This window comes from Schistocerca americana, chromosome 4, assembly GCF_021461395.2.
Source record: "Schistocerca americana isolate TAMUIC-IGC-003095 chromosome 4, iqSchAmer2.1, whole genome shotgun sequence".
NCBI lineage: Eukaryota > Metazoa > Arthropoda > Insecta > Orthoptera > Acrididae > Schistocerca > Schistocerca americana.
The window spans coordinates 690,072,586-690,090,156 of record NC_060122.1 but is presented as its reverse complement, the minus strand read 5'-3'; the positions used below and the strand labels follow the sequence as shown (position 1 = coordinate 690,090,156).

General features: G+C 39.1%; 1 protein-coding gene across 10 annotated transcripts in view; it reads right to left on the bottom strand.

Moving 5' to 3' along the window:
- Positions 1-17,571, bottom strand: part of LOC124612900 (MAGUK p55 subfamily member 7) — a 269,487-nt gene that overhangs the window by 60,433 nt on the left and 191,483 nt on the right. For all 10 annotated transcript variants that reach the window (XM_047141364.1, XM_047141368.1, XM_047141370.1 and 7 more), the window contains 3 exons: positions 4,987-5,189; positions 4,751-4,891; positions 4,155-4,367 (listed from right to left, as the gene is read on the bottom strand). In XM_047141364.1, the coding sequence (XP_046997320.1) occupies positions 4,191-4,367; positions 4,751-4,891; positions 4,987-5,189 (521 nt within the window). In that variant the 3' untranslated portion in view covers positions 4,155-4,190. The remainder of the gene's footprint in view (positions 1-4,154; positions 4,368-4,750; positions 4,892-4,986; positions 5,190-17,571) is intronic.

Sequence of the window (17,571 nt, the reverse complement as noted above, 5' to 3'; positions counted from 1 at the left end):
GTAAATGTAGGTGGATATAAGCTTTCAGCACATGTAAGTAGAGACACTATGGAGAGAGGAGGAGTTGCCATATATGTTAAAATCAGTCATACTCTGAAAAATTTGGAAACTAAAAAAATTTGCATAGAGCAACACATAAAAGCATGTGCAAGTGAGCTTAAACTAAATAAAGGCACTTTTATAATTGTAGCCATGTACAGGTCCCCATTGGGAAATTTTCAACTATTTTTGAAAAACTTGGATTCGTTGTTGTGCTACCTGTTCGAGAAAGGAAAGCAAAATATTGTTTGTGGGGATTTCAATGTAGATTTTCTGAAAGAGTCAGATAGAAACCTTGACCTTGAAGTATTACTTGGTTCTTTCAATTTGATATCAGTTATTAATTTACCTACTCGGGTGGTACAGGAAAGCAGCACACTAAAGTAGCACACTGATAGATACCGTTCTCATAGACCAAGATAAATTTAATCATATAAAAACTTTTCCTGTTAAGAACAGTCTGTCTGATCATGATGCACAGTTAATTACAGTATATGATATAGCTGCATACAGTAATGCAAAACAGTACTCCAAAATAGTGCGTTCCATTAACAATTTAACACTTCAAAATTTTAGGGAAAGCTTGCAACAGTTAGACTGGGATGAGGTGTACAGGGAACATGATGCTAATTTAAAGTTTAACCTATTTCATGATACCTTTGTGAGTATATTAGAAACAGTTTCCCTAAGAAAACAATGAAATATAATTGTAAGAAACCATGTAAAAATACATGGCTTACTAAAGGGATAAAAATATCTTGTAAACAGAAAAGGGAAATGTATCTTATAGCTAGGAGGAGTAGTGATCGCAAAACAATGAAACATTATAAAAACTACTGCACTGTATTAAAAAAAGTTATTAAAAAGTCCAGAAGTATGTGCGTTATGTCTGAGATTAGCACATCTGATAATAAAATTAAAACAATTTGGAATATTGTGAAAAGGGAAACAGGGCAACTGATAGCACAGGAAGACTGTATTTCTATCAAACACAATGAAAAGTTTGTTGACAAGAAGTCAGAAGTAGAAAACATTTTTAATAATCATTTTTAAATCTTGTAGAGAAAATAGGTTCCAGCTATTCATTAGAAAATGCAAGGCAGTATATGGAAGAAGCAGTACCTACGCAATTTGATAAAATTGAAATTCAACCCATCTCTCCTACTGAAATTAGGAAAATAATAAATTATCTCAAAAGTAAAAGCTCACATGGAATTGATGGCATTTCCAACAGAGTACTAAAAGCTTGATCCCAACAAATAAGTAGGATTCTCAGCCACATATGTAGTAGCTCACTAAAACAGAGAATTTTTCCAGATAAGACTGAAATATGCAATTGTTAAACCATTGCATAAAAAAGGGGATAGATCTGAAGCTAACAACTACCGCCCAGTCTCACATCTGACAGCTTTATCCAAAATTCTTGAAAAAGTAATGTATTCAAGAGTAGCATCACATATTTGTAAGTACTAACAAAACATCAATTTGGTTTTCAGAAAGGCTTTTCAACAGAAAATGCTATATATGCTTTCACTGATCAAATATTAAATGCAATGAATAACCAAACATCACCCAATGGGATATTTTGTGATCTCTCAAAGGCTTTTGATTGTGTGAATCATGAAATTCTTCTAGATAAGCTAAAGTATTGTGGTATGAGTGGGACAGTGCACAAGTGGTTTAATTCGTACTTAACTGGAAGAATGCAGAAGGTTGAAATTAACAGTACAGATAGTCTACAAAAACCGGCAGAGTCCTCTAACTGGGAAGGTATCAAGAATGGTGTCCCACAGGGTTCAGTCTTGGGTCCCTTATTGTTCTTGATATATATTAACAACTTGCCACTTTATATTCATGAAGATGCAAAGTTAGTTCTTTTTGCTGATGATACAAGTATAGTAATCACACCCAAGAAGCAAGAATCAGATGAGGAAATCGCAAGTAATGTCTTTCAGAAAATTATTAAATGGTTCTCTGCAAATGGACTCTCACTAAATTTTGAGAAAACACAGTTTATACAATTCTGTACAGTAAATGGCATAACACCATTGATAAATATAGACTATGAACAGAAGTCTATTGCTAAGGTAGAATACTCAAAATTTCTGGGTGCGTGCATTGATGAGAAATTGAATTGGAAGAAACGTATCAATGATCTGCTGAAACGGTTAGGTTCAGTTACTTATGCTGTTAGGATTATTGCAAATTTTGGTGATAAACATATCAGTAAATTAGCCTACTATGCCTATTTTCATTCACTGCTTTCATATGGCATAATATTTTGGGGCAATTCATCATTAAGAGAGAAAGTATTCATTGCACAAAAGCATGTAATCAGAATAATAGCTGGAGCCCACCAAGATCACCTTGCAGACATTTATTTAAGGAACTCAGGATATTCACAGTACCTTCACAATACATATATTCACTTATGAAATTTGTCATTAATAACCCATCCCAATTCAAAAATAACAGCAAAGTGCATAGCTACAACACTAGAAGGAAGGATTATATTCACTACTCTGGATTAAATCTCACTTTGGCACAGAAAGGGGTGAATTATGCTGCCACAAAAATCTTTGGTCATTTGGCAAATCGTATTAAAAGTTTGACAGATAGACAACCAACATTTAAAAGCCAATTAAAAGAATTTCTGAATGACAACTCCTTCTAATCAATGGATGAATTCTTAAATAGGAAGTAGTAACTGTGAAAGAAATTAATTAATTAATTAAATATTTTGTGTAAAGAAAACACATTAAAGTGACACATTCCACATCATTAAGAAATGTCGTATTTATGATCTACGGAACAAGGATTAATGTATGTAAATATGAAGTGTAACCATCACAGCTGGCATTTATCGTCAACAATTGAGACATCTTGCAGGTCAGTCCAAGAGCAACAACCAGGAAGACTGCATGAAGTGATACTAGTCCACAATAATGCCAGCCAACATTCTGCAAGACTGACAAAAAACATTTCAGAGTAGTTGGGTTGCGAAGTCATTCCACACCCACCTTATTCATCTGATATTGCACCTTCAGATTTCCACCTTTTCCACTCTCTATCGATCATCCTTCAAGGAATTTTCTTTCTGGGTGAAAATGCCCTCTGAACATGGCCTGATGAGTTCTTTGCCTCAAAATCAAGTGATTTCTACAGTCACAGAATTGAAAAATTACCCTAGCATTGGTAGACTGTTGTAAATAGTGAAGGTGAATAAATTATTGATGACTAAAGTCTCTGTTACAAGCATCTTTTGTGTTTATTAAACTTATGAAAAAATGCTACGAGCTTATGCAGCAACTTAATACTTAAAAGAGCATACAATGCATGCATTGCATTCAGTGTGAATGAAAACAGACTATAGCAATAATTAACCAGGCTTGCCCACAAACAACTTGAACATCAGTTAAAACAATATCAAATTGTCCAAGAACTTCAATGATTTTAACAGTGTCACCATTCATATTACAGTCTATTTCGATGTCCACTACTGTCTTGTAAATGGCAGGATGCCATCTGTACACACGGTGTACAGTACAGCTTGGAGGTTATGGTACATATTGATTCCCCTAAATGAAAGCAAGAGTCCAAAATGTCAAAATCTACATGAGGGCTCTGGCTATGCCTCACTTTATTGTATATTACGTGAAACAATACAAGTATCCCCATGTGATGTAATAAATGTAAGAATTTGAGTTGAAATACAAATACAGTCTATGCCACAGCATACGAGGGGGTCCAAGAGGCCTCCCTTGATACTACACATTGATCTTGCCAAAAGCTGAGAAGTGTATGCATGTAAGTTGGTATATCTTTGCAGTATACTATCCTTGGCGGTACGTGACCTTGGCTGGGTTATATGACTATGTCTCCTGCTGAAAACACAGTTGCAGTTGCCATGCCAGCACTCGTAACATATGGAAGGTGGGTGGCAGCAGGCAGTTAGAAACAAGCACTGATTATGAGGTATGAGTCTAAACGAAATCTTATTACCTACCCATTCAATCTAGTAAATACAATTTGCATAAAAAGCTGATACGTATTTGAGCTTCACATATGAATTTTCCAGTTATTTAAGTGCAATATTTTACTACTGGTCAACTTACCATTTATTGACAAACAAAGGAAACTGTAAAATCTCTTCACTGCACCCATGATGCGGGAACCCATAGTGGTTCTGTTTCCACTTTACTGGCAACTCTAACTAACTGCTCAAATGCCACTGAAAGATCTGCATTCACAATTACTTCATCAAATAAATGACTGTAAAGAAATTCAATTCGTTCACTGCTGTGGAGTATTTCATGAAATTCTTCATCCTGTGATAAAAGGGGAAGGAAGAGCGAATTATTTAAAAATGGCTCTGAGCACTATGCGACTTAACTTCTGAGGTCATCAGTCGCCTAGAACTTAGAACTAATTAAACCTAACTAACCTAAGGACATCACACACATCCATGCCCGACGCAGGATTCGAACCTGCGACCGTAGTGGTCGCTCGGCTCCAGACTGCAGCGCCTAGAACCGCACGGCCACTCCGGCTGGCAGCGAATTTTTATTCAATATTTGATAACATTGTAATTTATATTTACTCTAGGAGGTTATATTATGTAGTATTTGTCTAACACATGCATCTAATTTTTGAAGTTGAACTTAATCCAATAACAGTTGCCCAGCAAATGATAGCAAATATTATGACTTACGGTGAATCCCCTGGAATTTGTCTCATCAAATGTTGAACGTGCATATGCAGCATTTCTTGTTTCCTTCAAAACATCAAAAGTTGGTGGTTTAATGTAGATTATATAAGGTTTCAACTGTGGTGTTCTTAACATCTTCAATGCCTACACAAAATTTTTAATGTAGATTTTAATGAAGATACATCATAAGACAAAGTAAATGTTTATCTGACATGACTATGATAATGAAAGAAACTTACTTGATAATGGGGATTTAGTATGCAAACATATCCAGCATTAACCAATGACTTCACACTTTCAGCTGATGTCCCATATAAATTTCCTTTGTATTCTCCAAATTCAATAAATTTGCTTGCTTCTATGTCTTCCTCCATTTTTTCCCGAGTTACAAAGAAATAGTCTTTTCCATTCACTTCTCCATGTTTTGGAGGACGGGATGTATCTACAAAAAAATTTATGGGAATACCATACAGAAAAAAAGAATAATATAAAAGGTAATGAATGTTGTTGGGAGCTGGAACATAATCATCATCATTATTTTCTTTGGGCCTTTGTTCGACTCCAACACGTGGTTGGCGTTGTTACTATGGAGTGTGGCTCTGTTAGTGTCAGAGGGTGGCTGGATGCCCTTCCCGGATGCACTCCCCCTCCCCCCTGGGATGGAATTAGTGTACCCCAGCTGTCCGTGTCCAGTGTAATCCATGAAATAGTGCAAATGTTTTCAAATGTCTGCGAGATGTGTAACTGAGACAGGACGTGGGGACCAGCCAGGTATTCACCTAGTGAGATGTGGAAAACCGCCTAAAAACCACATCCACGCTGGCCGGCACACCGGCCCTCACCTTTAATCTGCCAGGTGGATTCGATCCAGGGCTGGCATGCCTACCCGAGTCCAGGAAGCAGCACATTAGCGCTCTTGGCTAACCTGGTGAGTCAGAGCTGGAAAATAAGATATTCAGCAAACCATTAACTAATCAATGAATTACAGGAAACTGGACCGTATGAAAAGTTTCAGTAATGTGGATTATAATCTTTTCAAAATTTGAAAATGTCTTAATTTGCATCCATGTGGTAGTTTTGTCTGGACTCTATTTGCTTTTCATTAACTGTACAAAGAATGTCAGGATCTGACATTGCCAATCAGCTGATCACAACATTGAGTACATAACATTACAATATAACCATAAGTACAATATTACAATAATTTTAATTAAATTACATATTATTTTGACTGAGGACATAAACTTAACTAACTTAATTCGCTGTCATAAAAAAATTATCTTACATAAATAACTTCCATTTTCTCTCATAAGAAAATTTCATTATTAGACTATTTAATCTTAAAAAATAGATTTAAAACATGTAACAGAGTAGTCACTGAATAAGTCTTATTTATGAGCTATTTTATAAGAATTATTTAGTCTGAATAAAGACGGTTAACCAAATTACCCAAGGCAAAATTTTACTGCTGAAAATGGAAAAGTGTGTAAACTACCAACGAACCGTTCGTGCACAGTAGTAATTCTAAGCTAAATCAGGAAACTGTATTATAGTGAAGCCTTCCAAATTAGTGGAAAGACACAAAAGATGATGCAAATCTGATAGCTTCAGCCAAGTCACCTCCAACAGCTTCAGAGCCTCACAGACTATGAACAAAAGCACGTAGACAATCCAACAAGTTCATAATCAGTCTGACTGTGCACAAAAAAGCAAGGAAATAAATTGTTAAGAAGACCACAACAGGATTCCTGCTGGGTACTAGTCATGTGACAGGAATATCAGAACTGGTCCACAGATTTAGGCTTTGAGAGATCCCTGACAGTGCAACACACACTTGTTGTAAAGATCTATTACAAAACTCAGACAGTTTTGTTGGAGCTCAATGCACTTTCCATTGCAAGTTCAATTTACCCCCACAGGCTGCTGTGCCACCTTCCAATCCACATGAATAAAGTTTTCCAGTATGATGCTGCAACTAGCTATACTGCTGCAATGTCAATGGATTTGCTGCAGTGTCAACAGATTTGCTTAGACTCACATTTTCTGGTTGCCTCATCAGTAGAAATGACAATATTTTGTGGCTTCCACATTCACCAGACTTACTGAGTCCAGACTTTTTAATTTGGGGTTACCTTAATTCCATAGTTTTCCAAGAAAACCACCCAAGAACCAGACATTATTTGAAAGAGAGGTTTCACCACGAAATAAAAAATATTCTGCTGGAGAATCCATGCAATGTCTCATCAGCAGATTCACTCTCAGACTCTGAAAATGTGTGTGAAACAAAGAACGCCACATGGAGGGGAAAAAAGAGGCTTTTAAGGTGAAATACTAATTTCCACTCATGTACACTAGATTCAAGGAAAAAAACTGTTTAAATCTCCAGTTTGTGTCAATTTTTTGCAATCTTTCCATCTGACTGCCTCACCATGTAGTATGATGTGCAGTGATCAATTTAAATTGCAGCCTCAGCTATACAACTGACACTGACAATGCCATCAAACACATTACTGAGGCTACTCCTCACACTAGTGTGAAGGTTATATCATTCTCTGAGTGGTATGATAACCCTTGGAAGAAACATTCTGTGGAATGTATTGAGACGTAATATGGAGAAATTCACAAGGCAGCACTGCATATTCACACATGGGGAGTGACTGAGCACTCACTCACATCATACAAGGCACAGACTGCATCTGAACGCTTCTGGTAAATGGCTACTTACACAATCATTTGCCAGAAGCAACCAGTCTATTCAATGCAGAATTCATCATATTCTAGTGATTTCCAAAGTGTTCCTTATTCCCATTTAGAGTAATCTCAACTGAAAGGCACAGCTACAGAAAAAAATATAGTTACAGTTGAAAAAGCTACTAGTAGTACAAAATACGGCGGCTGTGACAAAGCCATGGATCTTAAAGAACATTCAGTTAGTATTTTTTGTCAAAACGTCATAAGCCTCATCAAAAAAAGAATGGCCTTCTGATACCTAGGGAGAAAAGTGGAAGGGCAAGGGATTCGAACCAGTGATCTACTGCTTAATAGGCAGGAGCGTTAACCACTGCACCATCTGGGACATAGTATTATCGCAACTGTGTGGACTATATCAAAACACCTCACAGCCAATGCACATTCCAACTGAATGCCACCTATCTGCAATCATCCTCCATTTCCTCCATTCTCGCTAGTCTGACATTTCTGCAGGAGGTTGGATGTACTTGCGCATCTGCACTATAAAAGGTGGATCCATTGTCCATCCATGCAAATCAATTACATGAATGCGTGTTGTCTGTTCTTTCAGACATGTCCGCACTTGCCTAGTAAGCAGTACATCCCAGGCACATATCCTGGTGCAGTACACATTTTCACTCATCACTGCAGATTCTGTGTAATGTCCTGATGCAGCTGACATCAGTAATCCCTTCCCTTTCCTCCTCTTTGTCTCTTGAGTTGTGTCTGTTCTTTCGGACGAATCATTTGACCAATATAGGCTTCCCCACAATGGCAGGGAATTTGGTAGACACCAGGCTTTCTCAGGCACAAATCATCCTTTACTGAGCCAAGCAGTGCTCTAGTATTAGCTGGTGGATGGAATACACTTTTACTATTGAACCTCTTTAAAATTCTTCTTATTTTTGAAGCTATGCTTCCCGCGACAGGTAGGAACACCACCAATTCCTTGTATCTTTTCTCGGTTCCTGTGGGAGTCCAATCTGTACAGCATGATGGATCTGAATGTCAGTATAACCATTCTGCTGGAACACTGCTTTTAAATGATCCAGTTCTTGTGTCAAACTATCTGCATCTGAGATGGCATAAGCACTTCTTTCCAATGTACATTGGACCTCTTGGCGTTGGTACAATGGATGACAACTTGATACATGATGATATCAGTCTGTACGTGTGGGCTTATGATAAACACCGTGTCCTACCATCTCATCATCCCTCCTGTAAACCAAGACTTCTAGGAATTGAAGTTTCCCATCCTTTTCTACTTGCACCATAAACCTAATATTGACATGCAGATAACTGAAATGATCTAGGAAACGATCGAGAGCATCCCTCCCGTATGGCCATACCATAAATGTATTGTTGACATATCTCCAAAAACTTCCGTTCTCTCTATTTTACTTTTTAATATATCAGATTTTCCAACTTCCTGCCTGGTGGGCAGACAGCAGGCAGGAAAATGGAGATACTAAGATATTCAAAAATGCAGTAGAAGGGTACATTATTAATCACTCCTTCCACAATTTATCATAATATTTGGGCCAGGGATATAAATTTTAAACAGAGTATAACATTTCTAGTATGCTGACTGCTGATAGTGTTCTATAAATCAGTCAAGTTATTCAACTCTTTGTATAAAATACGAGGGGAAAAATAGCAGCTGTGTATAAAGTAAGCACATGCAACAATCTGTCCATGCAAATGTCTATGGAGATGTGCACAGACAGATTGTAGTGTTTGGACAGAAGATTTGCACTGATGTAAGATGTGCAAAACCTGTAAGTTGTAGTTGGGGATTTGAGCAGGCTCAAATCTGAAGGCACAACTGACACTTGCACAAACAGATTGTAGCGTATCGACAGGAGATCGTGACGAATTTGGCAAGTGAAATGGGTTTGAGTCAGCTGTTCATTCAATGCAGTGTTTTTTTGTCTGTGTGTGCACAATTAATTCTAAATAGCAGATACATGTCACTGCTCTAAAGAGTTTGCGTGTGTGTGTGTGTGTGTGTGTGTGTGTGTGTGTGTGTGTGTGTGTCACACATTTGTTGAAAATTACGTGCAAGGAATACAGCGCTCAAGATAAGACGGCAGTTACTTATAATAAGTCTGTGATAGAGCAAATATGAACAGTTGATCCTACAATGAACAAGGAAATGGAAATAAAAGAAATTCACTGTGGACTGTTTACTACAAAAAGCTAAGCCAATTAATGAAATCTATTGGATCTGATGCCAAGGACAATTAAATATATAAGTCAAGTTTGTGATATTTTCACCTCCTGTATTTCCTGAGCAATCAAGGAATGCCAAGACCCAGAATTCTTTTATTGGTATCAACTACCTGAAAGTCCTTATTACTTTCTTTCTACCAAACAGCTCATTGTTAATGAAAACTATGTAATTAAAAAGTTAGCTCTATTCCAAATTGCTGGTTTTCTGAATGTTTGAATGTAATTCTTTCAAAAATCCAGTGTCCCTCTCTTTCAGCCTAGATTTTTCTCCTTCCAAAGATGTATACTTTTAATAGAGTAACATTTTAATTAATTAAATACCTCAACTGGAAAATCTGAGTATTCACAAATTTCTTGGCAAGCTTTTCTAAGTCCCAGAGATAAAAGTATACATCTGAACTTCCACTACATAAAATATATCAAGTCCCATTGAAGACTATACAATCCACAGTTAAACACAATAACTTTGTTCTCTAATGTTTATACATATTCTCTACTCTTCCAGCTTTCATTTTTTTGTGGAAAGTGTAATAAATTTGCATTCAAAAAATTTGCAATTTCAGTACAGCAGAGTCCCACTAATCCGAACCCTGGTAATCTGAATGTTCGGTTAATCCAAACATGACAAATGTTAGTCTAAGTATGGAAAACTGTGCGGTAAAATGCTGTACATATACACTATTTTAATTTACACAGTACAGTAAACATGTATTAGAAAAACTGACAAGAAAACATTAAGCTTAAACAATGCATAACAATGAAAGAAAAGCTGACAAACTTACTAAAATACAGCAGACATTTTATCCCTACTTTTTAGATGACACAAACTCAAGTCATTGTTTTTTGGTGTAATAAAGACAGTCTGTTATACAACGCATACTTGCGCCACCATCTCATAAACATCAAATCAGCAGGTGTAGCAGTGGGCTGTTGCTCCAAATAACATAGCGTGTGGTCAAGGGCTTCTGCTGTGTCACTGTGTGGCACCAGCTCTCCTTTGACGCTTTCAGGCTCGTCATCACTTCCATCACAACAGTCCATTTCTTCCTGGTCTTGAGCCACAGCAGCAACTAAATCAGTGTCAGTAAGGTTCTCCATACATGCCCCACCCACTGCCATCCACTCATCTATGTCTCCTTCACTAGCTTCTTCACATCCAGGGATTGTCTGTATCATTTCTAGAAGATTTTCCTCTACATTTACAATTAGGCTGACCTGAAATTCAATAGATGTCTACAGTTTTCTCCACAATTTTCTCAGAGTATTTCCTGAAATATTCTGCCATGCCTCTGTGGCCCAATAAACAACATCCTTCACATTGGTGTTTTTTATTTTGCCCACTAAAGGAAAGCTATCATCTTGGATCAGCATTCTTAAAAATTGTTTTCTGTAAATCAGTTTTAATGTTTGCAGTACGCCCTGGTCCATTGGCTGTAGAAGTGGTGTTACATTCAACGGCAGAAACTTTGCCACAATTTCTCCATCACACAATTCCTCAGTGCTGGTGTGAGATGGCACGCTATCAATCAAAAGGATTGCATGGGGAGACAAATGATTTTCCTTAGAAAACTGTCGAACAGAGGGAACAAAGTGGCTGTGAAACCATTCTTTGAACAGCTTACCATCCATCCATGCTTTTTCTGGTTGCGATAATATACAAGCAGGGACTTCATTTGCAGTTTTTAAAAGCTCTGGGCCTAGCAGATGCGATAATATACAAGCAGGGACTTCATTTGCAGTTTTTAAAAGCTCTGGGCCTAGCAGATTTGCCAATCAGCATTAAAGGCAGCTTCTGATTACCAGCAGCATTGCTGCACACTAATAATCACACGATCTTTGCACATTTTAAAAGCAGGAGCATGGTCTTCTGCTTTTGATGCCAGGCTTTTTGTTGGCAATGCCCTAAAATTACGGCCAGTCTCATCAGCATTATAAATTCTTTGGGCAGAATACTTTCCCTCTCTTAACATTTTTTCAAACTCACCCAAGTATTCCTTCGCGGCATCACGGTCAGGAGAAAGCTTCTCTCCAGTAATTGTTAGCTGACGGATTCAATGACGTTTTTTGAATCAGTCCAACCAACCTGCACTTGCTCTAAAAGACTAGTCACCATTCATTAACTTGTTCAGGTAAACGGCCTTCTCTTGAACCAGTGCTCCACTCAAAGGAGTTCCTCTTTCTCTTTCCTGTGTAAACCAAAGGAAAAGAGCTTCATCTCCTTTGTCGTGTTGGGACTGTTTCAAAGTCTGCTGAATTTTGAGTATTCTTCCCAAAGATGTTGCGCAGGACTGTTAAAGTTTCACTCTGTTCTTTTTCCAATCACAAATGGTTGCTTTACCAACACCCAGTTCCCTTGACAGTTTAGATACATTCTCACCATTGTCTATCCGCTTCAAAGCATTCAGTTTTTCTTTGTGTGTTAACATTGTATGCTTCCATTTACTCAATACAAAAATATGTACACCACTACACCTGAACGAATGCAATACAACTGTTATGCGTGCCAGCAATCAATAACTAACATAACCAAGTGCTTTGCGAGCCAATTGGTAGTGCACTGACCACAGACACTACAAAGGACACAACAATGCACAACAACAAGGGCAGGGAGTGAGAGCGAGCCATTGATCCCACACTTGTTCCCATTTGTTACCACAGTGTACCTACTTATCTGCTTGCAATACTTCATTCCAGAAACTCGTCACCGTAATTCCGGCTAATCTGAACAAATCGGTAATACGAAAAAGATCTGGTCCCAATTAGTTCGGATTAATGGGACTCTACTGTATCACGTGCACCTTTAAATACCTGCTGGGCACAAAGCCACAGAGCAGTCTGCACACAGCTACAATTGAGTACAGTCACTATATTAAACAATCATTAAGTTAGTTCAGTGACAGCCTTATACACAGTAACTTTTGTAAATTTCCATCTGAACAGTTACTGAGTATGGATAATGAATTACTGCCGCTTGTTAAATTTAGTTAGATTCCTCATAGTTTATATAGTTTACTAATATGTCTTGTCACATGTGTGAAGTTAAATACACATGAAAAAGGTGATCATTATCAAAAGTAAATAAAAGAGAAGAAAACAAAAATATGTTTTGAAGCTGGTGTGTAGAGATATCTAAAGTTCACTTAGAGCTTCTACCACTTGACAACTGGACTTTAGAACAAGAGCAAGAATGACAAGGCACCTATTCAGTCAGGTCTGTATACTTTCAAGCAACCAGTGTCATATCTGTAGTGGAGAGATACTTTGTTCCCTTCAGACAATCAAAGGTCATCAACTTCTGGTAAGAGGTATGTATTCTTCTTGATGATTCTGTTTAGCCACTGGCAACAAAAGAAGAAATGTGGCACAACACCTTTACCTTCCACAAGGACCACAGGAGAAGACCATGGACACTCCCACAGCTGAACGATGTTGTGGCGGCCCTTCACTGCACATTGGTCTTTGTTAGTTAGTTACATGTTCCATAGATCATTTGAACGATTCTTTTATTGAAATAACATGGAATGAATCAGTTTACAGGATATTTATACCTGATTAGCATTATTGTTAATTAACAATATTATGAAAAAGAAAGTTGCCACTCACCATACACTAAGAGATGCTAAGTCACAGATAAGCACAACAAAAAGACTGTCACAAATAAAGCTTTAGGCCCATAAGGCCTTATCAAAAATAGACAACACACACACACACACACACACACACACACACACACACACACACACACACACATTCGTGCAAACACAACTCACACACACATGACTGCAGTCTCAGGCGACTGTAGCCACAATGCAAGCAGCGGCACACCAGTGCATGATTAAAGTGATGACTGGGTGGGGGTAAGGAGGAGGCTGGGGCAGGAAAGGGGAGAGATAGCAGGGTAGGGGTGGCAAAAAGTGCAGTACTGATGGAGGGCATGCAGGGACGAGGTGGACAGAGGGTAGGGCAGCTATGTGCAGTCGGGAGGTTAGATGGAGGACAGGGGAGAGGTGGCGGGGGGGAGGGGGGGGGGGGTATAGGAAAAGGAGAGAAGTATAAAAGACTGGGTGCGATGATGGAATGAGGGCTGTATAGTGCTGGAATGGGAACGGGGAGGGTAGATGAGTGAGGACAATGACAAACGAAAGTTGAGGCCAGGAGGGCTACGGGAATGTAGGATATACTTCCTACCTACCCTACTATCCCTCCCCCTCCCTGCCTCAGCTTCCCCCTTACCACCAACCAGTTGCCACTCCCATCATGCACTGGTGTTGCTGCTCACAATGTGACTACAGTTGCCTGAGACTGCAGTCATGTGTGTGTGAGTTGATTTGTGTGTGTGCGTGTGTGTGTGTGTCGTCGATTTTCGATGAAGGCCTTATGGGCTGAGTGAGACAGTCTTTTTGTTGCGCCTTTCTGAGACTTAGCATCTCTGCTATATGGTGAGTGGCAACTTTCCATTTCATAATATTGTCACATTTCATCCTGGATTTTCCATTGTTTGATTTAACATTAATGAACACATATTTTTAGTCCTACTCATGCAACAAAACAAGCTTTTTTCTGGCTACCAGTTTTTAAGCACAAATTCATCAATGGAATAGAATGAGTTGTCCAAGAGAAATTATTTTAAGCTAGATTTAAAACTTGCTTTATTCGTTGACTTCCGCGGGCTACGCGTGAAACTTGCCCGCACGCGTTCAACCGTTTCTTCGCTCACTGCAGGCCGACCCGTTGATTTCCCCTTACAGAGGCATCCAGAAGCTTTAAACTGCGCATACTATCGCTGAATGGAGTTAGCAGTTGGTGGATCTTTGTTGAACTTCGCCCTGAAGTGTCGTTGCACTGTTATGACTGACTGATTTGAGTGCATTTCAAGCACGACATACGCTTTCTTGGCTCCTGTCGCCATTTTGTCTCACTGCGCTCTCGAACGCTCTGGCGGCAGAAACCTGAAGTGCGGCTTCAGCCGAACAAAACTTTATGAGTTTTTCTACGTATCTGTAGTGTGTCGTGACCATATGTCAATGAATGGAGCTACAGTGAATTTATGAAATCGCTTCAATCATTTGTAATAGCCCTGTAGATTGTTTCCATATGCTTGACAGTATTCCACTCTGATTGTGATCTAGACTGAAACGAAAACAGAAGCAATAAACTTCAAAATGCCACGATCACTTTCCAAGAGCATTTATTCAGATTAACAGTTTTGGCGAACTAGGTAGCAACCTTCAGATCTTATGCACAGCACTTCAAAGAATCTTGTCCTTGTGTGCAATAATTTGTATCACGTAATAAATAGAAATTCTGCAAACATTCATGGCATAGTATATTAACATGTCAACAGTTACTTTTGACATATCGGTATAGTATACCATGCATATTCTTCGACTGTTTCTTATTATGTGACACAAATTATTGTACACCTGGACTAGAGTCTTTGAAGTGTAGTGCATAAGATTCAAAGTTGGCAACATAGTTTGCTGAAACTGGTAATGTGTATAAGTGTCCCACTAACACAACTGTGGCATTTTGAAGTTTATTACTTCTACTTTCAAACTGTTTCCAATTAAAGTGCGAAACTACCCTTGATTACATTACTTTTTTGAATATTTTGGAAAAAATATGCCAGTAAGGAAATTGGATGATAATTGTTAAAGTCGGTCTAGTCACCTTTCTTATGAAGAAGTGTAACAATTACATATTTCAACCTGTCTGGAAAAATTCGTTGTGCCAGTGATGCATTGTATATATCTACATCTACATCTACATTTATACTTCGCAAGCCACCCAATGGTGTGTGGCGGAGGGCACTTTACGTGCCACTATCATTACCTCCCTTTCCTGTTCCAGTCGCGTATGGTTCTCGGGAAGAACGACTGCCGGAAAGCGTCCGTGTGCGCTCGAATCTCTCTAATTTTACATTCGTGATCTCCTCAGGAGGTATAAGGAGGGGGAAGCAATATATTCGATACCTCATCCAGAAACGCACCCTCTCAAAACCTGGACAGCAAGCTACACCATGATGCAGAGTGCCTCTCTTGCAGAGTCTGCCACTTGAGTTTACTAAACATCTCCGTAATGCTATCACGCTTGCCAAATAAACCTGTGATGAAACGTGCCGCTCTTGTTTGGATCTATCTCCTCTGTCAACCCGACCTGGTACGGATCCCACACTGATGAGCAACACTCAAGTACAGGTCGAACCAGTGTTTTGTAAGCCACCTCCTTTGTTGATGGACTACATTTTCTAAGGACTCTCCCAATGAATTTTAACCTGGCACCCGCCTTACCAACAATTAATTTTATATGATCATTCCACTTCAAATCGTTCTGCAAGCATACTCCCAGATATTTTACGAAAGTAACTGCTACCAGTGTTTGTTCCGCTATAATAAAGGATCCTTTTTTCTATGTATTCACAATACATTACATTTGTCTATGTTAAGGGTCAGTTGCCACTCCCTGCACCAAGTGCCTATCTGCTGCAGATCTTCCTGCATTTCACTGCAATTTTCTAATGCCGCAACTTCTCTGTATACTACAGCATCATCCGCGAAAAGCCGCATGGAACTTCCAACACTATCTACTAGGTCATTTATACATACTGTGAAAAGCAATGGTCCCATAACACTCCCCTGTGGCACGCCAGAGGTTACTTTAACATCTGAAGACGTCTCTCCATTGAGAACAACATGCTGTGTTCTGAAACTTCCTGGCAGATTAAATCTGTGTGCCGGACCGAGACTCGAGCTCGGGACCTTTGCCTTTCGTGGGCAAGTGCTCTACCGACTGAGCTACCCAAGCACGACTCACGCCCCGTCCTCATAGCTTTATTTCTGCCAGTACCTCGTCTCCTACCTTCCAAACTTTACAGAAGTTCTCCTGCAAACCTTGCAGAACTAGCAGTCCCAAAAGAAAGGATATTGCGGAGACATGGCTTAACCACAGCCTGGGGGATGTTTCCAGAATGAGATTTTCACTCTGCAGTAGAGTGTGTGCTGATATGAAACTTCCTGGCAGATTAAAACTGTGTGCCAGACCGAGACTCGAACTCGGGAGCTTTGCCTTTCACGAGCAAGTGCTCTACCGACTGAGCAACCCAAGCACGACCCATGCCCCGTCCTCACAGCTTTACTTCTGCCAGTACCTCGTCTCCTACCTTCTGCAAGGTAGGTTTGCTGAAAACTCTTCAATCCAGCCACACAGCTGCTCTGATATTCCGTAGGCTCTTACTTTGTTTATCAGGCGACAGTGCAGAACTGTAACGAACGACTTCTGGAAGTCAAGGAAAATGGCATCTACCTGGGAGCCTGTGTCTAATATTTTCTGGGTCTCATGAACAAATAAAGCGAGTTGGGTCTCACACGATTGCTGTTTCTGGAATCCATGTTGATTCCTTAGATTCTGGGTTTCAATAAATGACATGATACGCAAGCAAAAAACATGTTCTAAAATTCTACAACAGATCGATGTCAGAGATATAGGTCTATAGTTTTGCGCATCTGCTCGATGACTCTTCTTGAAGAATGGGACTACCTGTGCTCTTTTCCAATCATTTGGAACCTTCAGTTCCTCTAGAGACTTGCTGTACACGGCTGTTAGAAGGGGGGCAAGTTCTTTCACGTACTCTGTGTAGAATCGAATTGGTATCCCATCAGGTCCAGTGGACTTTCCTCTGTTGAGTGATTTCAGTTGCTTTTCTTGTCCTTGGACACTTATTTCGATGTCAGGCATTTTTTCGTTTCAACGAGGATTTAGAGAAGGAACTGCAGTGCGGTCTTCCTCTGTGAAATAGCTTTGGAAAAAGGTGTTTAGTATTTCAGTTTTATGCGTGTCATCCTCTGTTTCAATGCCATCATCAT